A 20413-nucleotide genomic window follows, 5' to 3' on the forward strand; every position below is an offset into this window, starting at 1 on the left:
TAATGGCCTGGAGGATAGTGTCTAGGTCTTTTTCCTGAGGGGGAGGGGGCGGCGGGAGCGGCCCCCCCAGGAGGCTCCTGCTCGGAGGTGGTAAACAGGTTAATTTTGGTTTGCGTGGAGGCCGATGAAGGCTTGGGGGCCCCTATCCCTTCCCATGGCCGGCAGTCAGTCTCAGAGTCTCTGCGGCAGTAGGAAGCCCGGGGGAAAAGCATGTGAGGCCGGCAAGCGGTCCACGAAGCCACAGAGGCCTGGGCCTCCCGGCAGAAGCCAGAAAATAACACAAGTTTAAAAACAAAACGGGTGATAAATTATGCAATCACGGGCAGGTTAAAATGACAATTTTAAACTGTGACACCCACAGGCAAATACAGTTAAAGAAGAAAAGATGATGCAATCACTGGTAGGGAAAATCATTTTTTAGTGAAGAGAGCACTAGTCTGCCTCATTACCACTTCCTGGACTCTGCTCACTGCAATCTGGGGCACAGGTAGGCTGCAGCTCACAAGATGGAGGGAAATGATTTGGGGTGCACCCAGCAAAGTCTTAAGGGGCCTGGGCAGGTGTGAGGGGAGGGCACAGATTTGCTTGGAGCTGGGGAAACCGATCAGCAGTCCTAGGTCTACTGGCCTGGGGTTGGGGCTGGGACTGGGGAGCTGCTCTATTCAGAAATCTCCTAGGAAACAGACAGGCTCAATCCACACTTTATACTTCTGCAGGTAAGGGCCTAACAATCTTGTCCTTTAACAATACTGTTTGAATAAGACTTTACTTCCTCTCCTGGCCAAAAAACTAAATGCACAGTCCCTAATAAATAGTTTAAACAGCACACAGCAGATTACTGCTGTCTCAGAGCACCCTCTGATGTAGAATATCCCTGTTGCTGGGGGGTGGGGGAAAGAGGAGCTGGTTTAACTGGCTTGTTAACACAAAATGGTGGCTGGGGGTGCACTGATTAACATACAGGTCTTACCGTAAATGGAAGCAGTCACGGGCAGGAGCAACCACAAGTTTAAACACAAAACAGGTGATAAATTATGCAATCACGGGCAGGTTAAAACTACACTTTTAAACTGTAACAACCAAGACAGTTAAACAAATGTAACCCTTTCGATGCGCATGACGGAGCGGTTCCGTCATGCGCATCGGTCGCGTGTGCGGATGACGGAACCGCTCCGTCATGGCCCCGCCCGCGCAACGAACCTTCAGCACAGCGCGGTAATCCGCGCCGCGCTGAAGGGGTTAAAAAAAGAAGAGATGATGCAATCACAGGTAGGGAAAATCGTTTTTTAGGGAAGAGAGAGCACTAGTCTGCCTCCTTACCACTTCTTGGATTCTGCTCACTGCACTCTGGGGCACATGTAGGCTGCAGCTCACAAGATGGAGGAGAGTGATTTGGGATATCTAATTCAAAGGTAAGGAATCTGAGGCTAGAATTCCCTTCAGTAACGCATTATCTGGTAGAGACTCTATCTAGCTGCAGATTCCTTACTGCCCCACCCATGCATCACCGCTTTGCGGCCTAGTATTGTAGGGCAAGCATTACTACCCCTTTCAGGGCCCTAGTTTGGCACATGACTATGTAAGTTACTTCGTGGCTCTGCACTTCTGGCATGTAAGTAACAAAAAGTACTAACGTCTGCGCACCTGGTTGAGCCTACATAGGCACCGCGACGTCACAACCAACACTACAGATGCCGACGATGTCAAGCGGAGCCAATTGGAGTCACCGGAGGGCACGCGCAAGGGGTGTTGCTCAGCAAAAGTTTCCGGATCCAACCTGACGCCTGGGAAATTCAAAGTTGAGGAATCTGCAGCTAGATGGAGTCTCTTCCAGATAATGCGTTACCGAAGGTAAGTAACTTGTTCTTCAGCAGTACAGGTGATTAAATGATGTTATACCTCAGGTGTGTCACAGCCTCAGCCCTTCGTACCAAGCCCACAAAGAGTGAGAGTTCAACAGTACAGGTGACTAAAGGTTCTTATACCTCTAGTGTCACCTCCTCAAACCTTAATACCGCTGCACAATGAGTGAGAGTTCAACAGTTCAGGTGATTAAGGGTTCTTATACCTCAAGTTTGTCACTGCCTCAGCCCTCCGTACCAGCCACACAGTGAGTGAGAGTTCAACAGTACTAGACCTATGCATGGATATGCTGCCTTCAGGCTTCCTGTGACTCTTGGCCTTAAAAAGAGAGAAGAAATACTTAGAGGAGAAGAGGTCAGGAAGAACACACTTTCCTCCTCAGCGGGAATACACAAGTCAGCTCTGTCTGGGATCGCTCCAGCCTCCCTTACTGCGATGAGTTTGAGGCGCCTTCCTCCTCACAGAACACACACAAGTCAGCTCTGTCTAGGGTCCCCTGCAAACATGTAGATTCCAAGTTCAATTTTAAAAGAAAAAGTTGTGATGCGTTTTCTATTCTCATTCTGAGCATTATTCTACCATCTCGTTTTTGGGTCCAGAAGTACATCTTTAAACCCAAACTTTTACTTTTGTCATTGATGACAGACTGAGTCTGACTTACTGTTATGTTAACCATACCAAACCGTGACTTCCATTTTAGATGGCGACGCCTACCGAGGTGTATATCAAGCTAGGTCAAAAGTGGCACATGGACGAAGATTGAATGACTGGAGACAGCACGAAGGGCAGAGCATAGCTTTTGCACTGTGGTCTGTGACAAAAGTCACAGAATCTGTATGGTGGAGGTTGTTTTCTCATGCTGTTTAAAGTTTTCCTGCACGGCCACATGACGTTTGCTTTCTACAGCGAACATGCAGTGTTCATGTTTTTAATTACCTGAGACCATAAGTGTTCATTTACTAAACCAAAGACATAGAAACATTTGAACAAAATATTCTTCCGTTACTGGGGAGAGATGGCAATGTTGAGAGAATCGGATTCCTCCATAGTAAAAATGCTCTTCTAATGAGAAATTGGGCATCTCAGATGAGGACATAGAGCACCCAAGCTCATAGAAATAACCTCATGTTATCTAGAGCCCCAAGAATCTGTTCCTTACCAAAGTCCCCGGACAAGACGAAAATCTACAGTGATAGTTAGAAGGCAAGATGGATTCGACTCGAACAGTTCAAAGTTAGCCATGCCGAGGGGGGCGGGGGCTTGGACGGCAGAGCTAATGGCTGCCTGATCCTGCCGCTGCGCCGTAACGGAGTGCAACACAGCCAAATACTCCGTTAAAGCCTGAGGTCACAGACAGACGGAACGAAGTTCCGGATATCGGAACGCCAGCACGTTGTGATGATGCCGACCCCTAGACGATAGACTCTCTCAGAAGGGAGGAAAAAGCTCTTTGAGATGCACGCCAGCCCAAGAGCGAGTGATGCAAGATGGCGACCACGTAAATTAAACTGATCGGATCCACAGGAAAGTCGAGTTTGGACAAAGGGCTGCCCACACGAACAGCTGAAGCGCACAAAACCTACTGCACCCCGACGCCAGGTCAGGAGGAGGGGGAAAACTGACATCGCTGATTTGAGCACGAACTGGCGCCCCTGCGAACAACACCACAGCGCACGCCCAACCTTTGGAAACGGCCAACGGGGGCAGGAAGTGGGCGGACTCCCGATGGATAAGCCTGAACAAAATTGATTAGCCCGAACAAATAAGCCGCCCCCGGGAGCGAAAGAGACCCCAGCTTGCGCTAACGGGAAGGAAATGAAACTGAAACCACAGGAGGTAAAGCGCGAGCCAGCGACCCTGTGAACCACAATAAGGTCCTGTCCCTGTAAAAAAACTGCTGGATATTGAAACACCAGCGCCATACCGCCCCCCTAATTGATAAATACGCTCAAAAGCGCGCTCGGAAAAGAGGAAAATGATTATATAAAAGGGCGGGGCAACCCGAGGGCGAGGGGAGGCAAGATAGCGGCCAGGAAAACGAAACTCGTTGGCGCCACGGGAAAATCGAGCTAGACGAGAGATGGCTCACCGCACCACCGCCGACTAAAAAGACCAACGTTAAGAAAATACACCCGGGAAACACACCAGAGAAATGTAAAGCAGGGGTCACCTCTCTCTAACTGGTGCTAGAAGAATGAAGAAGGAAGGCATAACTGGTACGGGAGCTGCTGCCCTGCCCAACCCCGCCCAAGCACCATATCGCACGCACACCAACCGGCGCAATCTAAACAAGCGTGTTTCTTTTAGTTCACTGTTAGACAATGCATCAGCTGTAATAAGATGTTGCATATACCTGGGTTGTGGAGGGAGGATGCAAAGGAATAACGAGTCCTAAACTGGAAATATAAAATGTTACAAGCTATGTACATTGTAAAGATGCAAAGGTAAATAAGAAATGCAATAAAATATGTTCCCAAAAAAAAAAATCTAAACAAGCGGGACTCTGATGACATCGGCAACAACTCCCACGAACATCGGGGGCATAAGCGCCCTATACCCAACACACCTGTGGGGGTGGATGCCGTGAAAAAGAGCGAAATCCGTCCCGAAGGCCAGGAAAGGCAGAGCGCGCGGGTGGGGTGGGTTCTTGAGGACAGAAGGGCGCCACCCAGAAGGGTACCAACCAGAACCCAAATAAGTAGCGCTGAGGAGAGGAAGAGTCATAAAAGCGCGCATCCTCCCCCAAACCATACCACCGGAGGTGAGTGAGCGCACAGACACCAGGGAGCGAATGTATGAGCATAATAACTACAGGCTGGTGCTTTAGAGAAAGGAGGCAAGAAAGTGACAAGAAATAAGGGAAAAACACCCAAAATACCCCGGAAGGGGGGCTGACCAGTGCCCAAAGGGCTAAAGCGAAATCCCAGGAAGGATGAATCACGTAAAAAGAACGTTGGTGAAGGCGGTCTAGCTCCATAGCCAAGACAACAAAGCTAGGGGGTAACAGCAACAACTGCAGACTGTGCACAGCAGAGGATAGCAACCGGACAACGCACTGCTGCTAGAGGAGGCAAGTCCCACAACAAAGCGACACCACTGGCGAGAGAACTAATCAAGTGCCGCAAATAGAGAAGACGGAGAAATTGTAAAGCACAAGTAGGAAACAATAAGCAAACACCACGACCACTGGGAGACCAAGAGAGAGGCCGCAACGCCAGGGCGACTGGTGTCCAAAACACACTGTGCCGAAGCAAAAGGCTACCACGGAAACAAAAGGGCAAGGAAGGTGGTGGACACCCCATCAGGTCATCATCCAGGCTCCTCCAGACCGCCAGCAAACGAAAACAAGGAGCGACGAAGTCCACTTACAGAGCGCAAGACATAGGGAGAGGAGCAGAGACAGAGGGGGACAAAACAAAACAGCGCACTGTGAGAGACACCAAGAGAACAGAGAAGATAAAGTAAACAAACAGCAGGACAAGAAACATGGCAGACAGAGAAATGAGGCTACAGCAACAACAACTGAAGGAGAGCTAGCGACATCTGACTCGCCGATCAAACAAAAACCAGATATAAACAGCACCCTAGAAATGATACTAAAGAAACTGGCGGAGGTGCATGACCTGGCGAACTCCACTAAACTCACCACAGACACAATCCAACTAGAAATTGCGGCAGTCCGAGCCGATCTAAATTCAGTGAACATTAGACTGGCAGCAGCTGAGCAAAGGATCAGTGATGCAGAAGACTCTACCCACAATGCGACCAAAGAGGTGAAAGCACTATCAGAGGTAACAGGTGCTCTCCAAAAGCAAACAGCGGAGATGGAAGGCAGGAACCGCAGAGGAAACATACGCAAACTCTGGATCCCAGAAGGGGCAGAGGACGCGGCGGGATCCTGCTCCACATTCTTTGAGGACCTGATCCCCAAGCTCACCAACCTAAAATTCACCCGACAATTCGAGTTAGACACGGCCTACAGAATTCCTGCTTTCAAACCATCAACGTCCCAAACCGCTCAGCCGATCATATGCAAGCCCCTGTGATCACAACACACCGAGGACATTTTGAACTTTGCACGCAAAAAAAACATCAGATCAACTGGAAGGGCCACAAGATAATTCTCACACAGGACTATTCAAAAACCACGGTTGAGACCTGGAAAGGTTTTCTAGCCCTACGCCAAACTCTCGTGAGTAAAAACATTCAATTCTCGTCCGTAGCTCCCGCTAAGTTCAAGATAATAGACAAGGGGAAAAAAACACTTTTTCACAGACCCAAAAGACCTGATCCGCTACCTAGACGGCCCAGCAACTCAATCCATAGACACCTCACTACACGACTCAGCGAAGAGAGGACCCTCGCCGGAACCGAACATCGGGGGGAGAAGCTCCTGAAATGTACAAATTAGACAAAGAGGCGTCAATGCCTATACAACATTTCTACCTCACAGATGCCTGTAAAGTCACAACAACTATCTCACGCCTACGGGCGATACTAAACAACACCCAACTCGTCTAAACATCAAAACAAAGCGGAAGATCGCAGCAGATAATAGGAAGACTCAGGAACTACATCGTATCCTTTTACTCTGGTTACCTCGAGCGCAACACCAAGCATACAAATGTCAGAGCAACTGTACAAAGCTACAGTGGAGTTTACAAATTGACTTACACGACAACATCTCTCCGGGAGGCGGAATGGCGATCCTGCCGTTGCACCTCCCACAGACAAGTGTAGAGGGGACGGAGGGGAGGGGGTAGAGGGGGATGGGAGAGAGCCGCACTATTATATCTCAAATGTCTATCCTCTTTATTTTCTAGTCTTTTCTTCTTTCCACACCTTGTATTTCACTGCATATGTCGGTTGTCAGACCATGTGAGCCATGCCATAATGGAAGGGACCCGCATAAAGATCCCAAGATACAGGAGACAGCGTAGAACCCTGAGTGTTGGGCACACAGAACCTCCGCACCACACTATATCAGATGGCTAATAACAATACTCTCACCCTGACCACAGACCTCAACATAACATCCCTCAACGTCAAGGGCCTAAACCACCCCATTAAACACACGAAGATAGGGGATTACCTAGCAAAGACCAAAAGTGACATAATACTGCTACAGGAAACCAAATTAGCCGAGGAAGATGCCAAACTGCTCAGAGCCAACTGGATAGCGCAACTTGCGTGTTCACCAGCAGACAAAAAGAAGAGGGGGGTCCTGACCCTAGTATCCAAGAGATCAAAGATCTCGATAGACTCCCACTCCCACAACAGGGAGGGCAGACTACTTATAACAAACCTCTCTAGAGGGGAAGAGCGATTCCACGTGGTAAACATATATGGTCCTAATACAGACGACCCTACATTCTGGGCTGAAGTGTCTGACACACTAGACAAACTCCCTCAGGACGAACTCACGATTGTAGCAGGGGACTTTAACATCCCACTAGATCACATAATAGACAGTCTTCCTGCCAATACCATCCCACCAACTCCCACGCAGCACTTTAAAACATCTGCACCAAATTCAACCTCAAAGACGAATGGAGACTACAACACCCTGATACTAGAGACTACACCTTTTACTCCAACCCACATAACTCATACACCAGGATAGATTACATTTTAATATCAGGGGGGCACACACACTTGATAGAAGACTCGGGGATCGCACCAAGACTAGTCTCTGACCACTCAGCCATTAGCCTAAAATCGATATAATGTTCACCAAATTCCTGTGGCGCGGAAAGAAGGCTAGAATTAGTATTAAGAAACTTAGACTAACGAAAGACCGGGGGGGTGAACCTAGCAGACTTCAAGGTTTTCCAACTAGCCTTCCTAGCTTAACAAGGAACGCAATGGGTTGCCCCGACGCCCGAATACACACCGGTTTGGTTACAGGTAGAGAAAGCCATTCTGAACAACCTGAGCCCACTAGCCCTACTAACGACAAACACATACCCACACACATCTAAACCGATCTTTAAAAACACTAAAATAGCATTCCTAAAGGTCGACAAGAAAATGGAGGTCAGCATTAAAAGGTCTAAGTCAGAATCGCTGTGGACTAATAGCAAGATCAAATATAAGGGGAAAAGTCTCAACTACGAGACATGGATAGAAAATGGTATATCCTAACCACACCAACTCGAGAAGGGGCCATCCCCCATTACATTCTCCGACCTGGAAAAAAAACACCAATTAGAAGACATAGACCTTTATAGATTCCTAAAGATAAAAGCAGCCCTGTCAAAGACCAGCCTAGCCAGCACCCAACCCTCAATCTTCCAATATGTAGTAAACCTCAACAAAATAGGCCATCAAGTCTCGCAATTATACAAACTACTATGCCCGAAAACCACCAAGCTTAACTTCAAAACAACTGAATACTGGGATAAACATATCCACCCCCGCTAAACGACCATGAGTGGAAAACTCTGTGGGCCTCGGCCACGCAAAACAAGATCACCCCAGTCTTAGCACAAACAAAATTCTGGCTACTAAACAAAACCTTCTGGACCCCAGACCGTCTACACACACTAGGCCTCAGGGAAGACCCCCCTCTACTGGAACTGTAACAAAGTGATGGGAGACCTAGCGCACCTCATCTTCCACTGCCCAACACTCAAGGTGTTCAGGGGGAGGGTGTTTGATTTCATAGACAGTGTGTTAAAATGCAATCTAACGAGAGACTTTGCCTCCCTCACCACGGCGTTTATACGAACTGATCTCTCCTCTGAGAGAGCGGGAACTAATGGACCTACTTCTGACAGCTGCGGTTAAACTAGTACTAACCAACTGGAAAGACACTAGCAAAACTAGCTACAAAGGTTGGATCAACTGGGCCACTCACCTCAGAGGAGCGGACCGCTTGGCACTGCAACACTCACCCTGGAAAGCGTCAAGGGGACTGTGGGAAGCTTTGGACGGGGCCCTAGACCCCTACGAACCTCCATAGGGGAATGACCAGAACACCTACTGCAACGGCCCAAGGCACAGCAAAAGTATGAACCGGGAGGACTCAAACTACCTGCAGTTGATATACCGGACGCTAATGGTAAAGTCAAGAATGTACATCTCTCGATCTGCCTGTCCTATCCTCTTTCTCTCTCTCTCTCTCATTTCTAAATGTTCTGTCCTTTCCTCTTCACATCTACTTCTCTATCAAAATCTAGGGGGTAACCGCATAAACAGCACTGTACTAATGTTCTTTGCCAGCGGTGGTTAACCATGCAGCAGATTTTGTGATTGTATACAATTTATAAAAATAAAGACAAACAAACCAAAAAATATCCATGCCACAGCCCACTCCTTGAGATTGCTAGTGCAACCCACTAGTTTCACCTGCAATTTCAGAGTTTCAGGGATTACTCCTGGGTTATCGCCCAAGGCGGCCATCTCAGCCCCTTCATCAGCCTGCTCAGCCCTCAGGCTCCAGGGGTTGTTCTGGTTGTAGAGAACTGGTCAAACAGCGTGGCCAGTTATCATTTTCCTGTTCCAGTACCCTGAATACTTCTATAACACTCCATTTCCATGTTATGCAGCCATTTGAGCCTACAGGGGGGTAGAATATGTTTTATCCTGCCCACCTAGTGCACAGTTACCTTGGACCAGTAGTTGCTGCGAGTTGTCATTCACGATTTCGCCATTTCCTTTCGTCAAACCCTCAAGTTCCTTATGTTGATTTCATTATAAATCCAAGGTGTTTTTGGTTTGAACCCATACTGAAATGTGTAAGAATGCATCTGTAAGCAATGTCAAGATCTTCTAGTGGCCTTAATTCTTGGAATCTAGAATCTGAACATCTTGCACTGCTTTAATCGGAAAAATGTTTTTAAATGTTAAAATGTCAGACAGAAGTTCTGTATGAATGCTGCCTGATCACTTCTCTAGATTAGTGCTTCTTTTTTTATCGACGATCAAAATTCCAAATGCAAAGGCTACTGTGGTGGATGGATAGAGTCCCTTTAGCAAATACCATGGAGCTCTGAAATGACTTTCAGCTGGTGCAGATCAGTCCAGCTGCCCAGGCTCTTCAGACAGTTAGTTGTGACCGAGCACTGGTCGACCACAGTGGGTAGTATATTTTGGTTCTTGGATATTCTGTTAGAATGTGAAACTGTGAGCCCCCCTTATGTTGGTACTGGTTATGCTTCTTACTCTGTGTTTTTTAAAATATGTTTAAGAAGAGTTGTCTCCTCAAAGTTCTGGATTTGATTTTTCTCTTTATTTTTCCCATTGAATGTCAGATGTAGATATAGGATTATTGAATGGCCTTTTAGAAATTCCAGCAGTTAATGTACAAAGTCTTGCACAAAGTTGGCATTTCATTAGTGGTTTGATGAAAGAAAACGTCCCTATTAAAAGAAAGGACCAACACACGGTCAAATGATGCCTTTGACAAAGCTAGACTAGCATCATCCCTCTGCCCCGTGCAAACTATATACTACACAGTCCCTATGATCCAGATAATTATTGCAAATCATAAAATATGTAGAAAGGCATGCAGTTATTATATTAATACATTCATTGAGATTGAATACATTTAATATTTATACACCAACTGGACTGTAAAATTTAGACACAGCAAATACTATGACACTAGCGTCCATTTTACAAATCCTCCAGCTACCATCCACCATGAAATTTCCAGGAGTTGACATAAGGGAGCAATCCATTTAGATCTTAGTTTGTGGTAAGCCCGGAGAGAGAAAAAAGGCTCCTTCCTTTGTTTTTTGAGCGAATACAAACAGGGCAAACACAAGAGCTAGGGCTATTAATTGACTGTTGAAAGGTGACAGTAGCAAATGGAAGGATACTAAGTCTGAATTTAATAAACGGAACCATCTTTAGAGAAGTGGTAATTTGATTTTTATAAATCCTCAAATTACATGTGTAGAAACTGTGTTTAAACTTCACAGGGAAGCTAACTCCAGCCCATACATTAACATGTGGGGGGAAAAATCTCCATGTCTGGGTGTCCTAATGATACCATGAAAGGGAAGGGAGTTTGGTTCATTTTCACATAGAGGTGTATTCTTGGTTATAAACACACAAAACGGGCATATAATTATAATTATTTTTTTTATAAGATTTAGGATCCAAACTTGATAGGCAGTAGGGCACTAGTTACACCTTAGTGGTGAGGTCCAACCAGGTCAATGCCAGTTGTGTGTTACTTGTATTCTCTATCTGATAGAGACATCTAACCGCAGATTCCTTACCATTGAATTTCTCAGGTGTCAGACTGGCTCCGGAAGATTTTTGCACAAGCAGTACCCCTGCGTATCGGTAGGTCGTATTGATCGGCTCCACGTGGCGTCATTTGCACCAGAAGTGACGTCTGCACCACCTTTATAGGTGCCATTTCTTTGCTCTGACATCAGTTCTTTTCATTCCACGCCAGTTAGCGCTCATCCGGAGAAAGAGCTACCCCTCTTTTGGTTTTTGTTAGACTTTTTTTGATGTTTTGTCAAGTCTTTCTTAAGGAAATACTTCCTCCTGGTGTGTTAAGGAATGTCTTCTAGGAAGACCGGTTTTAAACCATGTGGAGCCTCTCATTGCGCCATGTCTGTTACACACCCACTCCTCGTGTCTGTGGTGTCTTGAGCATGACCACGACTCCAAGTTGTGATCAGACTGCTGGGCCATGGCACCGAAGGCTTCAAGGAAGCGGTCCCTGAAGCTGCTGGCGGGCCGGCAGGTGACAACCTGTTGTGCGACTCCACAGAGATCCCGATCAAAAGGGAGGTCGCGGGGCCGCTCCAGGAGCCCCAAGTCAACTTCTTCCCATTCCCTGTCCTTGGGCCATTTAAGAAAGAAGCACAAGAGAAACAAGAAGTCAAAGCGTACCTCGACTTCTCCTCATCCGTCCGACATGACAAAGGAGCATCAATTTTCAAAGGCACAGTTGTTCTGTGTTTTTGCCAGGGCTGACTCCAAGCGCTCCCACCTTTTCCAGGAGGCGGAATGACCCTCGCTCAAGTAAAATAATTTTACAAGGCCAAACGCTGAGTATTTGAGCGGTCCAGCCCTTCCGCATGCCTTCGGGCCCAGTGGGGTTGCAGGTGGCCCCATTGGCTTCCGCACCGATTACTCTGGCCTCTGCTCTGACGGGCACCCATGGATCCAGTTATGGATCCGGGTCGGCCCCGGCGTTGATGCTCTTAATGCCGGCTAGGCATGGGAGAAGAGTGGGAGGGGTAACTGGTCACTTTAGAATGCCAGTTAGAAGGTGATATGGTATGGTGTGAGGAACTTGGCTATGCCAGTGGTCTGGACACATCCCCAGACACTGGTATGCTTTCTCACCTCTACCATGGCTACAGAGAAGGGAGTGTCTTATTCCATAGTGATTAAGAGGGCAGCTGAGGTCCCGGATTTCGAGATGCCCCTTGTGGCAGTCGAGACTGACATCTTGACAGAAGTGCTGCAGCTGGGAGCTTCTTCTTGTGAAGCCTTGCTTCCTTTTAATGGAGCACTTACAGATGTCCTACTGGGAACCTGGTTTAATCCCAGCACAGAGGCTCCTGTGAACAGGACAATTGCCTTCCGCCACCACCCCACTAATGGGGACCCGAACATCCTCACTCAACACCCCACCCCAGAGTGCTTCCAGAGAGCTTGGTGGTCCAAGCCTCTATATCCCTTGGCACATTCCCTGCCGCTCCCCCAGACAAGGAATCCAAGAGGCTGAACAGCTTGGGTTAGATGTTTTCTTCCACCAGCCTTGCGTTGTGGTCGGTGAACACTGCATTCTTATTGGGTAATCTACTCCCACACTCTGTGGGACATAGTGCTGCCACAGGTCCCAGAGGAGGTCCTGGCCGTGCACTCCCTAGCGGTCAAGGACGAAAGAGATGCAGCAAAGTCCACCATTAGGTGTGGTTTAGATACAACCGACTCACTGACCAGAACGGTTTCGACAATGATAACGCTTAGACGCCACGCATGGCTGAGAACATCTGGATTTTCAGGGGATGTCCAGGCTTCCCTCATGCCCTTTGATGGCAACCGTCTCTTCAGCGACAAGGCAGACTCTGCGTTGAAGTGCTTTAAGGACCTGCGGGCTCCAGCCCAGTCCTTGGGTTTCTCAATTGCCCAACGTCAATACCTGTCTGCTTATCGCTCCATTTGTGGCTACGGAAGGGGTTTTCAACCACATCAGCCATACTCCAGCCACCATCCATGCAAGCTTCCCAGACTGTGCGGGAGCGAGGACGCTGTTCATACTGCGGTAGTCAGAGGTCGGGCACAACCACTACCCCCCCCCCCCCACACACACACACACACACACACATACACAGCTGCTACTAATCCCTACCTTTCTCTACAAGCTCATGGATGTCTAGTTGGTGGCAAAATTATCCATTATCTCCACCGCTGGCAGTCCATACCATCGGACAAGTGGGTCTTACAGTTCATTCAGAGGGGTTTATTCCATCCCTTCGAATCTTCCCCCCTCCACCTTTGCCTCCATCTCACGACCGACTTAAGGATGATCATTTTGTCCTTGTTTCGCGAGGAAGTCACAGCTCTTATGGCCAAGAGAACCATAGCGAGTGTTCCAATGTCAGAAGTATGCAGTAGTTGCTAATTCCGCTACTTTCTGATTCCCAAAAGAGCAAAGGGATTCGCCCTATTTTAGATCTCCGAACCCTCAATCTCTTCCTCGAATAGGAGAAGTTCAAGATGCTCACATTGGCACAGATTTTGTCTGCCCTAGACCCAGAAGACTGGATGGTAGTGTTGGACTTGCAGGATTTCTATTTTCACATTCCCGTCCTGCCTGCCCATCAGCATTACCTGCAGTTTACAGTAGACCACAAGCACTTTTAGTTAATCATGCTGCCTTTTGGACTTATCAGTGCCCCTCGGGTGTTCACCAAGGTGATGGTGGTGGTCGCAGCTCATCTGCGCAGATTAGGGCTGCCAGTCTTTCTTTAGCTCGACGACTGGCTGATGAAGGCCGGCTCGCCCCTGGTTGTTGTCTCCCACCTCCAGACTATGGAGGACATCATGCATTCGCTGGGGTTCACTATCAACATGCAGAAGTCCCACCTAACGCCATCTCAGATGCTCCCTTTCATCGAAGCTGTTCTGGACACAGTGCAGTTTCGGGCATATCCTCGCGAACTGCGAGTCCAGAATATTCAGGCTATGATTCCGATGTTTCAGCCTTTATCCTGGGTTTTGGGAGAGGTTGACTCTGAGGCTGCTGGGCCTCAGGACCTCCTGCTGGTGAGACAGGCCAGATGGCAGTGGGACCTGAAGGTCCAGTGACGCAGCACCTGGGGAATCTCTCCGACATGGTCCAGATCTCGAGGGAACTGCAAAAGACCTTCAGTGGTGGCTATTGAACCGCGATTGAGTCAGAGACGGACCCCTCTGCCTTCCCCAACAAGATCTGACAGTAGTGACAGATGTGTCACTTCTGGGGTGTGGTGGCCATCTGGGGGAGATCGAGATCAGAGGACTCTGGTCTCTGGCAGATTCCAGTCTCCACATAAACATGCTTGAGTGACGAGCGATCTGGCTGGCATTGAAAGCCTTTCTACCCTCTGTCAAAGGAAGTCTAGTAGAGGTGTTCACGGACAACACCACCCCATGTGGTACTACAACAAACAGAGCAGGGTGGAGTGGTGGACTCTTTGCCAAGAGGCTCTGCGTCTCTAGGAATGACTGGAACAGCAGGGAATATCCCTGGTGTTTCAGCATTTGGCAGGTTCCCTGAACTCCAGAGCGGATGAACTAAGCCGTCAATGCCTAGCACATCACGAATGGCCTCTCCTTCTGGAGGTGGTGCAAGGTCTCTTTCTGCAGTGGGGAGAGCCTTGGTTAGATCTGTTCGCCTCCACTGAGAACCTGTAATGTCAGCAGTTTAGCACGCTGGAGTTTCCAAGGCAGCTTTTGCTCGGAGACACTTTTCATCGCGAGTGGAGCTCAGGCTCCTGTATGCCTTTCTCCCATACCACTACTGCCCAGAGTTCTCAAGAAGATTAGGAACGACCAGGCCTAAGTCATCCTTGTGGCTCCAGACTAGGCACAAAGAGTCCGGTATCCCGAGCTTCTCAACATGAGCATCGATCCTTCGAACAGGCTGCCCCTTCAAGAGGCTCTTCTGTTGCAGTAGCATGGGAGTGTTCACCCGAAACTTTCGACTCTACGCCTTCTTGCGTGGAAATTGAGCAGCGACAGTTGACAGCTTTTGACGTTCCTCTCAAAGTCTGCAATGTTATCTTGGCAAAAAGGCGTCCCTCCACCAAGACAGTGAAATAACTTTGTATTATATTGTACAGAAAGGTCTCTTGACCCTCTTACTGCTTCCCTTTTGGATATTTTACTTTTTAATTTGACCCTTGCCCAGCAGGACTCTGCTCTGGGCGCTCTGAAAAGGTATCTTTCTGCTTTGAGGCTGCCGGACCAACCCTCTTTATTTAAATCTCCCTTTGTAAATAGATTTCTGAAAGATTTGTGCTCCCTTCAAGCATTTACATAATTGTCCCCTCAGGCTGCTTACCATCAAAACAGCCTTTCTCGTGGAAATAAAATCTACCTGGAGGGTAAATGAGCTGTGGGCTCTGTCATCCAGGCCTCCATTCCTCTGTCTTTCCAGACAAATTGGTGCTTCGCACTAGGACCTCTTTGGTACCAAAAGTGACACCACCATTCCATGTGGGCCAAATCGTCACATTGCTCACTTTCTACGCTTATCTACATCCCTCAAAAGAAGAGAAGCGACTCCACCATCTGGACCCAAAAAGAGCGTTGTCGTTCTACCTTTATCATACACGAGCGTTCTGGGTGGACAGCCAACTCTTTGTGGGGAATGTTGGAGCGAAGAAGGTTCGGGCAGTACAGAAACAAACCATTTTGTGCTGGGTCATTCTCTGTATTAAAATCTGCAACACATTGACCAAAAAGCAAGGGCTAAGCAACTATTTTTAAGGGCTAAGTAACAGTTTTTAAAATAATTGTAAAAGTAGCTCTGCTCCTTTTTACCACCTATTTGTACTGTATTTGTGGATTACTCTTTGTCTAAATGTACTTTTATGGCCATAATGTGGCCGAATAAAGTTGTATTGATGGTGACCAAGAAGCAGCCTCCTCAGAGTTTAAGGGCTCATTCCTCCAGGACAACAGCTGCTTCCACTGCGTTAGAACGTGGAGTCCCAGGTTTGGACATCTACAAGGCAGCAATGTGCGTGTCCCTGCACACGTTCACCAAGCATTACTGCCTGAACAGTCAGGTCTGCAGGGACGGGCATTTTGGCCGTTCGGTCCTGCAGGACTTTCTAGTTAAGTATTTATCCGCAACCCACTACCGGGGATAATATTGCGTGGGTATCTATTCAAAGTTAAGGAATCTGCGGCTAGATGTCTCTATCAGATGAACAATACTTACATTTGGTAACACATTATCAGGTAAAGACCAGATATAGCTGCAGATTCCTTACCGACCTATCGATCCTCCCCACTCTGCAGAAAAGTTTCTAAAGTCAGGGCTGATTCCCATCAGGGCCTTAGTTTGGACATACCAGTGTCAGTCCACTTCATGACTCCCCACTTCTGGCGTGGAAAGTCGTGAAAAGTAATTGTCAGCGTGGCGTGGTGGCACCTATATAGGTGGCTCGGACGTCACTTCCGGCACGGACGACGCTACGTGGAGCCGATCGACGCCACCTTTCAGCATGCAGTTTTATTGCTCGTGCAAAAATCTTCAGGATCCAGTCTGATGCCTATGAAATTCAAAAGCAAGGAATCTGTGGCTACATCTTGTCGCAACCAGATAATGTGTCACCGAAGGTAAGTAACTTGTTCTTCAGACTTGGATTACTTTTTGAAGCAGTCGAAGAGTGACTTTCATATGGGTGGTCACTGTCTGTTGTCTGTATTGACACAGATGAGGTAAAGAGGAATAGAGTCAAATGTGTCTAGAATAATTAAAAGTGGTTCAGAACAATAGAAGCATTTCCGTGAGCAACAGTTCCTATAGTACGGGCGGGCAAGTGCTCACTCCTGAAGGCCGTGTTGGGATTGTCTTTATTTCTTTTGTATCTCCTTTCCTTTCAGGAGAGCTCCCTGGAAGCCTTGCCCCCTGAAGACCTCGCGGCCTACACTACCAACGGAGCCCCGCATCTGCAGACAGGAGGTGGATATTTTGGCCTAAGCTTTACTTGTCCTAGTCTCAAAAATCCTATTAGCAAGAGGTCGTGGACTCGCAAATTAAAAAGCTGGGCATGCAGGCTACGGCAGTCCAGCAGCCTGTTCAAGAGATCCAGAGTCCAGCAAGGTAGTGTGCTTACAGTCAGGGCCATAGACTAGGGAACACCCCCTTTTGGTTGGTTTACGTATGTATATCCTTTCATTTCTTTATCATTTATTTAATTTGAAATGTCTTAACTTCTCCTGTGTTCTCTCCCCACAACTTGTGTGTGCCTTTTTGTCTGCCATGTGCAAGGGCGGGCGGACCTTCGTGTGCGTGTGTGCAGGTTCAGTCATGATACATTTTATTGCTGTTTTTTTCTGATTGTCTGGTGTATCGCTTTAGCTATTCGTGTTACTGATCCTTTCCCCAGCCCCCCACCCTGCTCCTCTTTTCCCCCAATGCTATCCTTCCCTCTTTCCATTATTGGTTGTTATGTAGCAGCAGGTAACTTTCTGGCTTTTTAAAAACTTTTCTTTTTTTGGTGCAGCCATAACTATTGATGAGTAATGATCTCACCCTTCTCTTCCCTCCTTTGCCTTTTCTCTCCATTATAACTTGGTGCTAGTGGAAGCAAAGAACATCAGTGCCTCTGACAATGCTATTCATGCTGCAAAGGGAAACAAACAAACAAGTGCCTTCAAGCGGGGGCGCTTCCAGGTGGGTATCCTATGCTGTGCACAGCCACCGAGTACTCTGTGCATTCCCATTCAAGTTATATGTAATGTGACAAACCATAAACGTACATTGTTAAAGCAGAGGTGTGTGAGTGCGAGAATGAAGTGCATTGTCAAAGCTGTGCGGGTCTCCGTATTAGAATAATTGGATGCATATCTTGGTCAGAGCACATGAGTACCAGTGAGTCCATCTTCAGACAAAGGGCTGTTAAGACATACTTTTGCAGCTGATGGTGACTGTCTTTATGTCAAACGGTAAGGCTGTCTTGTGCTAGTATGTGATATTTTCTGTGTTTTTGTGTAGGTTATTTCCGTGCCTCAGCAACTGGAGGAGACTGATTCCACTGTTAATGACCTGCATCTTGTGCTGTCACACCCGCAAGAGCTTGCACCTGGCACTCAGATGCTCCAGACTGTGATAGACACTGAGCCAACTGCCACATGTACACAGACTTTGTCATCCAACAAGCCGCTTACATTCATTCCAGGTCGTTTAGTTGAAGGCACAGTCTTGTCGGTAAACTCTGCAGCTCAGCTGGATGGATCTGTTGTCACCACAGCAAATGAGTTGGAAGCCACTACGAAAGACCAGAGTCATGCCTCAGCCAGTTTAGAGCTGCACTCAAAAGATGCTTTAAGCAAGCAGCCCAGCACAGACAGTGAACCGTCGGCAATCCTGTGTGTCGAAGATGAACAAATCGACACTTTGGAACACGCTGCGGAGATCCAGCAGCAGCCCACTGAAGGATGCTATGTCCAGTGTCAAAATTCTCTGTTCTACTCTCCCTCCTCACCTATGAGCAGTGATGATGAGTCCGAAGTTGAGGATGAAGACTTGAAGGTGGAGCTGCAGAGGCTGCGCAAAAAGTAAGATTTGCCCATATGGCTTTAACTATTGAGGAGAGTAACCTTTTCCTTCTCTGGCTATGTGGTGTAGTTTGTACATGATTGGAACATTGTGCAACAGCTAAGCTTTTTCATTCTAGAACTATATGGTTAATGATTGACGCAGAGTTAGATCCTTTTAACTCAGATGCCGACCAGTCAGTGGTCTGAAGAGTTGGGACATTGCTACTGAAGCTTCCACATTTACGGCTAGATAGTCATGAGGTTCCTCTTGGTTAGTGCCTTTCTTATGTAGGGCATCAGTGTTTAGTTCAGGGGTAAAGCCCTCACCACTAGGGCTGAGTGAACAATGGTTTACAAAAGGTTCCAAATTTCCACCTCTAGAATTTGATGATGGTTTACACAAGACTTCAAACCTGTGGTAATTGAAATAATCCCACGAAGAAGACGTTCTTCTTTTAAGGACAGGTACGTTTATTCTGAGTAAACTTCAGCCACGACAAGGAGCAGCACACCATCCGAAGTTTGATCTGCAACTGACAGCTGCCGAGCGAACCCCCAACAGCACACACTCCAAGCACAGGACAAAACAGAACACAGCATCAAAACAATTCTATAAAATGCAAACCCACTACATCACCTCCCCCCTGTACATAAAACAAGATAAACCGCCAAAGAATCTCCAAAGATTAATATCTAACAAAATCCTTGAACCTAGGAGGAGGTCTTCTAATGCGACTCCCACGAACAGAATCATCCAAACTCCCATCCAAGCAAATACCAGTAGGACCACCAACCGATGAACTCACATTCTCACACCTGGAAGTAGATTCATCACAATCGCGCAACCAGTGCCGCCACTCTTTTTCTTTTTTTTTTTTTACACCAACCAAAGACCGGTACATACAATATATAGTCACTGTGATTGATACCCCACCCCCCCACCCCCATTTAGACATGCTTGTCACATAATGCCATTCACCCCTCAACAGAAAGGGGGTCCCTGCGATTAATAATACTTATACATTGCCTGGAAATAATGAAAGGTCAGGTTAAGTATCAGGTGCAAACCAACAGTGTACGGGGAGCGGGAGATGGAGAGACCCAGAACATTACCCCTAAGGGGGAGAAGCCAGCACCTCCGCTGTCAACTGGGCCATCAGTGCCTGTCTGTCCCTCCGGAGTATCACCAGTGGAGAAATGCAGATGTCCCCTCTGTATCTATTCCATTTCCCCCACTTCTGGTCCCACTTTTCCTGGAAGCCTCTATTCTTGAATACAGATTGTTCAGCCACCATGGCAATACCCATACCTTTTGCCCAGTCAGCCAGGCGCGGAACCGCGGCCACCCCCCAGTGTTGTGCAATGTTCCGCTACGCTATAATAAAACCCATCGGGGCCCATGTCTGTTCAGCCTGTGTGAGGTCGGTCGCCCCCATATATGAAGTAGGCACAGTTGGGATGACCATGCAAGGGATTTAGCTCCCGCTCTCCCAAGTTGGCGGGCGATTTTCACCCAGTAGTCGTGTATGTGTGGGCAGTCCCACAGAATATGTAAAAAAGTACCCTCCTGATTGCAGTGTCGGAGACAAAGCGAATTGGGGTGCCTACCCAGCCGGAACAGGAGTTTGACATTGAAATATGCCCGGTGAAGGATCTTGAGTTGGAGCAGGCGCAAACGCATAGGTATAGCTATTTCTCGGGGTGAGGCTAGAGCATCCCGCCACATGTCCTCCTCTATTTCACCCAGATCTTTCTCCCACCCCAACTTGAGTTTCAGCATCGGGTCGGGAGATTGTTGCCAACTTCTTGTAGG

The 20413-nt window shown here is 47.7% G+C and overlaps 1 protein-coding gene across 2 annotated transcripts in view; it reads left to right on the plus strand.

The window, feature by feature from the left end:
* WNK3 (WNK lysine deficient protein kinase 3) overlaps positions 1–20413 on the plus strand; it is a 1041636-nt gene that overhangs the window by 864864 nt on the left and 156359 nt on the right. For both annotated transcript variants that reach the window (XM_085629857.1, XM_085629858.1), the window contains exons 18-20: positions 16942–17020; positions 17643–17734; positions 18056–18618. In XM_085629857.1, the coding sequence (XP_085485983.1) occupies positions 16942–17020; positions 17643–17734; positions 18056–18618 (734 nt within the window). The remainder of the gene's footprint in view (positions 1–16941; positions 17021–17642; positions 17735–18055; positions 18619–20413) is intronic.

The sequence above is a fragment of the Triturus cristatus genome, chromosome 10, assembly GCF_964204655.1.
Source record: "Triturus cristatus chromosome 10, aTriCri1.1, whole genome shotgun sequence".
NCBI classification, from domain to species: domain Eukaryota; kingdom Metazoa; phylum Chordata; class Amphibia; order Caudata; family Salamandridae; genus Triturus; species Triturus cristatus.